This window comes from Calliphora vicina, chromosome 1 (genome assembly GCF_958450345.1).
Source record: "Calliphora vicina chromosome 1, idCalVici1.1, whole genome shotgun sequence".
Taxonomy (NCBI): domain Eukaryota; kingdom Metazoa; phylum Arthropoda; class Insecta; order Diptera; family Calliphoridae; genus Calliphora; species Calliphora vicina.
The window spans coordinates 53,738,001-53,744,851 of record NC_088780.1 but is presented as its reverse complement, the minus strand read 5'-3'; the positions used below and the strand labels follow the sequence as shown (position 1 = coordinate 53,744,851).

Below are 6,851 nucleotides of genomic sequence, written 5' to 3'. Positions count from 1 at the left end.
TTTCTTTTAAAAATAATTCTTAACAAACTTTTATTGCGTGATTGTTCTTGGAATTTTACATTCTTAAATTGTTACAGACCAACAATCACAAATTCCAGTGTCTTCGAACAGTAGACAGCCATATAAAAAGAGTATATAATATTTAAATATATGTATACATATATATTGTATATATAATATAATAATAAAAAGGTGTTAGTTCTTTTTTTAATTTTGTTTTGTTTTGTTTTTTTTTGTATACATATAGTATTTTTGTTTTTGCTTTATATGCTAATAAAGATTTTTGTTTTTAAATATATATATATATTTAATATATTGGATGTATATAATAATATGTAATTTTTGTTGTTTAATTTATATAATAAAAATCATTTAATGGTTTCATCGTACTCAATATCTCCTCAATATTCTTTGAATCTTCTATTGTATCTTGTGTTTGTAAGTGTGTGTGTTTTTTATATTTTAATTTTTTTTATTTTTTTTGCTTTTGTTAAATTTAATTTGTAATTAAATTATTGATATTAAGGTTAGTGTTAGTATTTGTATTATTTGAATTATTATTATTATTAATAGTAGTTGTGTTTGTTTTTGCTGACGCTGCTGCTGTTGCTGTGGTTGTTATTATATCATTATTTAAAATTATAGTTGTTGTATTTAGTGGTTGCTGCTGCTGCTGCTGTTCCTCTTCAAGAGTTGGAATATTATCTTGTAGTTTCAGGACTTGTAATCTTGGATTATAATAGCCTGCTAAATAATATGTATCATTATTATCGTATATCGATTGATATTGCTTTGAATCCGATCCAAATTTATTGTAATAACGACCAAATTGTAAAACTTCACAACGATGCGATATCGTTTGCACATCATTCTCATCCTCATGGGGTGACTCAAATAAAGCACCCTTTTGTTAAAAAATAACAATATTGGTTATTCATTTATTATAAAAAAGAATTCAATATAATTTTTGTGTAAATACTTACGGGATATTTTAAATTTGGACATCCAGTTGTTTCTTCTGGATGATAGAACCAACGTACTCTCACGATTTTATTATTACATGAATTTTCCCACATTGACTCGATGCGACCAATGTAGGGACGATCTGGTCGTCCAGTTGATAAAAATACTGCACAATCCCCCACCTGAAAATAAATAAAAATTACAATATTTCCTTATTATAAAAATTAAAGTTAAATTTGTTAGATAAAAACATTATTTGGATTTAAAAATGGTGCAAACTTGTTGCTTTCTTACATAAAAAAATATAAAATACCAACATTTAGCATCCAATTAATTTTACACATGTTAAAGTATATATAGAACAGGAACAGTTAATTTTACTAATTTTACTAATCGGTCCTGATGTTTGGAAATGGGAAACATTACACAGTTGACTACTTCTCCCATGAAAATGTTAATGTTTTCCCATTTAAAGGATTTTGAAATTTAATTAAGAAGGGGTCATATTGACCCCATTTACGTTGAAGGACTTATTTTGATTTGTCGCTTTCAAAATACTTTTATTTCAAGTTATATCAAAATCCTATATTCAACTCAAACATACGCGTTTTACTCAAACATTAAAAATGTAATCACGAATCAATATTTCACTTGAAATATGTTCCCTTTTCCTTTTTTCATTCACCAAATTTGTTCACGTGAAAAAATTCCCCATATTGTGATATTTTTAGATGGAATTTTTTTTTTTGAATTCTCAAAATTAATGGCAAGGATACGTAACCAAAACGCCACACAGTGGTATGGGTTCATAAATTTTTTTGCAAAAAGTAGAAGGAGTGCTCCTATGATAATAAAATTTGGTACACTTGGCTAGTTTCATATAGAAAAGCAAAATATTAAAAATGGTTCATATCGGATAGTCCCTAGGGGTTCCTCCCATACAAGGGTCCTTCCAAAATAACGTTGTATCAGTCATAAATTCTTAATTAATGCAGCGATCTTCCAAGTGCACAGATATCATACTACAAAGTATAAAGTTAAATCGGTCCATATTTGAACTTAGTCCACATATAGGCCCCTTTCTAAAAATAGTTTTATCGTTCAAAACTCACATAAAAATAATAGTATCGTGATGAAATTCGACATAAACAATATCTATATAAACCCAAATCTATGTGTTAAGTTTCATAAGAATAGGAGCATAAATGCAAAACCTTTTATTGTAAATATGCATTGCAATTTATTGTAAATATTCATCAGTTTTATCACAAAATTTATAAGTTTGTTCAGCGATCGCAAAAAGTCGCAGAATTAACTTATTTTTTTTTTTTCTAATAAAAACTGCAAATGCTAAATTTTTTGGTGCCATTTTGATTTGCTCAGATCTCTTAAACTATATATGTAATTTAAATATTTTTTCTTTACTATTAAATTCAAAATACTATATTTTAATAAAAATGCTCTAAAACTATTGGTAGTTGAACCATATTTATTGTATAAACAACTGAAATGCAGTAAAATTTTCATCAGTTTTCGTTGTATAATATTTAGATAACTTTACCACACTCTTTTTTATACAAAATTTTATTTTTTTTCGAAAACAAATCATTGAACATTTCTCTACAGAATTGCATCATTATATTTCTAAAAAATAACTGTAAAAAAAATAGACTTTTTGCCAAAAAAAATACCACTGTGTGCCAGGGTATCCCACACGATTTAAGTAAGTCACTAGTCGACCTAGGAAGCTGGAACGCTTAAAAGACTTCACGATATGAGTTTTAATTGGTACTCCACCAGTAACGAAGAGTTTTAATGGTCTCCACCAGGTTTTATCAAATTAAAAGACACGCGGTTGGTGCAAACGATGTAAAACAGGAACTGTTATACGAAGCCTTACATCACACACGTGCCAGAGTGAGACGCAAAATTGTCGAAGGAAAAAAACTAAAACGGGCCTGATAGCACTTAAAAAATAATTGCAATGACGCGCGAGTTGTTACGACTGGATGGAATTTTGTAAACAATAAACAAAATTAACTATTGTGAATGAAAAGTTCATGGGAATATCACGATAGTAATTTTCCCTTCGACGGAAATGGATATTTCATGGGAACAAAATTTCACATGTTATTGCCGATTGAGGTGAAAATATTTGAAAAAGATACTTTTGTCATATTCTGGGAACTAGTTTAAAGTTGCTCGAATTTGCAGGATATCTAATTTTGGAAATAATTCGGTAGCTCGTGAACGATTAGAGATGTCGTAATGAATGTTTACATAGTCAATGCTGAGGTGTTTCTGAGTTGATTTAAATTTACATGGGTCGTTGGTATGAGGACCAGGGGCTCAGCTCGGGTATACATCACCAACATTTCAATTCTTATCTGAATGTCAAGAAATTGTATATTTAGATATTACTTGTTTGGCTCAGAAGTGATGATTTTGACATGGAAGACAAAGATCGCCCGGGCCAGCCAGAAAAATTTTTGAAGACCTAGAACTGGAGGCATTATTCCATGAAGATTGTTGTCAAACTCAACATGAACTTGCCAAATCATTTTGAGCTGCTCAAGCAGCAATTTCAAATGCAGGAAAATTGGGTTCCATACGAATTGAAGCTTTAGACCAGACCATCACATGGAACCTGTACCGAACGCAACTGATTCGTTTGAAGCGAAAAACACTCAGAATATGCAACCACACCTGAAACCGTAATATTCCATCATGACAACACTCGGCCACATGTTGCAATACATGTTAAAAACTATTTATAATGAAGTGCTTGGAAAGTTTCGCCTGACCCGCCTTATAGTAGTCCAGACCTTATACGGTCCGACTACTATTTGATTCGCTTCACATTGGAACAGAGTCTCCGAAATAGGCTTGATTCGTTATTGGCCTCAAAAGATGAGCAGTTCTTTTGGCTCGGAATCCATATGATGCCCGAAAGATGGGAAAAGGTCACAGCTAACAATGGTCAATACTTTGAATAAATGTTTCAAAATAATAGCTAAAAAATAAGAAAATTCTCGCATTTTTGTCATACACCCAATACAGAAATACGCTTACATTTGTAGAGATATTTATGTTGCCAATTTATGTAAAGTTTTCACTTAAAACATCACATTCATTTATTAAAGAAATTTTAAAATCAAGTATTGATTTATATTTTCAAAATACTTACAGTAATTGTTTCTTTGCCCCTCTTAATAGTTTTATAAAATTGTTTGCGTATGCGTCCCTTCGAACCCTTATTGCCAAATTTACAATAGGCGGTACCCAGCCAACCCCACAGCTGGCGTTCCGGCAGAAAAGCTGCAATTTTACTGCCTTTTGAATTGTTGTGCTCGACCATGTCATCACCTTTGGCCTAGAAACAATAAAAAATAAAAAGATGAATATCTGTTGTTTTGATCGGCTAGTATTTTAATCTAAACTAATTATTTACCTCATCTGATATTTCCGACATTAAATTGGAAGTACTCTCCTCTTCCAGATCTAAACGTTCGGCTTTAACTTTAATATTTATTGAAGCAGACGTAGAGTTCAGTGAAGATGCATTAGTACCTGAAATATGGCCATTTGATTCTTGCTTAATTCTCGACAAATTAATATTGTCCTCAGCCATTTGTGAGTCTTCGGTTTGAGTATTGTGATCCTCATCATAATTATCATCTTCCTCCGCTTCCTCTTCTAACTCTGCCTCGTTTTCCTCCTGTTGCTCCTCTTCCTCCTCCTCTCTGCTGGCCGGTGTGTGTGTTTGAGAGTTAGTTGCAGTATGATGGTGTTGCTGCTGCTGTTCTACTGATGTATGTAATGTGCGTTCAGCTTTCTTGTGTGACGTTGATGAGGTTTTGAAAGAGGACTTGTCCATTTCGGAGACTATACCAATTTCCATGAGATTTTTACGATGTTTCTTGTGTTTCTTTCGTTTCTTATGTTTGTGATGTTTGCGGCCACAATCTGTTTGCGATTCCATCGAACCATTAAGACCTCCCTCAAGCGCCGAAGAGGATACTGTACCTTTCGCCGCCGAGCCATTGGCATTATTTTGCGATTGGGCTTTCTTTTTCAGACTCTTATTGCGTTTCTTTTCACTGCGCTTGGCGGCAAATATTTCCATGGCCGTAGCCTGATGATAATCGCGGCTGGAACCATTTTTTCGTGCTGCTTTGGCTTCACCACAAGCCTCGGCATCGTCATCACCTTGACTGTGATGGTGGTGATCGGACTCATTGTTGGAGGAGATTTTATTGCCACTGGACTTTTTATGTTTGCCTAAAGAGTAGAGGGGATTATCGTTGTACTCTGTGTTGTGTGTTGGAGTAGTAGTTTTTAGTTTTGTTTTGATTTTTTTTGGAGTTTTGGGAGGAAGTGGGAAGTAGTTTTAGGTAAAAGTATTATTAAAGAAACAAAAAAGAGAGAAATAAAAAGATAAAAATAAGATTTCTTTTTTTCTGTGGTTTAAACAAAATAACGCAGTTAATGTTTTCTTTTAATGAAATGTATGCTCCAAAATGTATGTTAGTAACTGCAAAGTTTTGTATGCGTTCAAAACATTTTTGGTATGGAATGGAAATTGATTTTCAAAACGAAAAAAAAGTTTTGTATAAATTCGTTTGAAATCGATCGATTTTCAATGCATACCTGTGTGTTTGAATAACTACATTATCTATGAGAAATCTCCTTAAAATTTATTACAAAATAATTTAAAAAATTTGAGTATTATTTGGAACTTTTAATATATGAGGCATTTGGTCCAACATCAACCTAATAGTGAAAAACATACGACATTTGCCATTCTGATATTTTGAGGAAATATGATGGCTATAGCCATAATAAGGTTATTCAAAGTGGGTGCCGTTTGACTTTCAGCACGACCAAATCCATAGGACAATTGCTCAATGTACGCATATGCGTGGTCTTATTAAGGCACATGCCTTACCATAATTTGTAATCTAAACGATTCAGAACTGGACTACCAGAATGGCAATCATCAGGTGAAATTAAATTAAACAAATTAAAGATCCATGGTAATTTTTAAGTGGATTCACAGATTTCTCCAAAAGGTCGTATTGGTTTACAATTGCTGAAGTTTTTACTCTTATTTCCGTTGCTTGTCGAGATGACGTAGGTAGCATAGACCCTGACATTTTATTTGTTGAAAAACTTCACAACTGTGAAAATTGTCACATTTGTAAACGGAATTATTGTATGGGCGTTACTTGCGTACTGACGAAGCAGTGCTTTTGATTTTTGCTGGTGATTCTGCTTCAGTGCCGCACAGTGGTATTTTTTTTTTTTGTTTTGCAAAGTCTATTTTTTTACAGTTATTTTTTAGAAATCTAATGATGCCTTTCTGTAGAGAAATGTTTCCTTAGTAGAAAACCATGATTTTTTTTCGAAAAAAATTAAATTTTGTGTAAAAAAGAATGTGGTAAAGTTATCTAAATATTGTACAACGAAAACTGATAAAAATTTTACTACATTTCAGTTGTTTATACAATAAATATGGTTCAACTATCAATAGTTTTAGAGCATATTTATTAAAATATAGTATTTTAAATTTAATAGGAAAGAAAAAATATTTAAATTACATATATAGCTTAAGAGATCTGAGCAAATCAAAATGGCTTTAAAAAATTTAGCATTTGCAGTTTTCATTAGAAAAAAAATATGTTAGCTCGATCTACCTCCGTGTTAGCACTACTAAATGAAAGTTTGGAATATTTTCTTTCATTTTATGTAAAAAAATTCTGCGACTTTTTGTGATCGCTGAACAAACTTAAAAATTGTTTTATAAAACTCACGTATTTTTATGAATATTTACAATAAATTGCAATGCATACTTTTAGGCTTTTACTTTTTACATGGGGAATATGAGC

At 31.7% G+C, this 6,851-nt stretch overlaps 1 protein-coding gene across 3 annotated transcripts in view; it reads right to left on the bottom strand.

Moving 5' to 3' along the window:
• Positions 1-6,851, bottom strand: part of wge (winged eye) — a 123,329-nt gene continuing 116,478 nt past the window's right edge. For 2 of the 3 annotated variants that reach the window (XM_065513560.1, XM_065513576.1), the window contains exons 7-10: positions 4,415-5,274; positions 4,151-4,336; positions 984-1,145; positions 1-904 (exon numbers count right to left, since the gene is read on the bottom strand). In XM_065513560.1, the coding sequence (XP_065369632.1) occupies positions 497-904; positions 984-1,145; positions 4,151-4,336; positions 4,415-5,274 (1,616 nt within the window). In that variant the 3' untranslated portion in view covers positions 1-496. The remainder of the gene's footprint in view (positions 905-983; positions 1,146-4,150; positions 4,337-4,414; positions 5,275-6,851) is intronic. The other variant, XM_065513568.1, reaches the window with a different exon arrangement.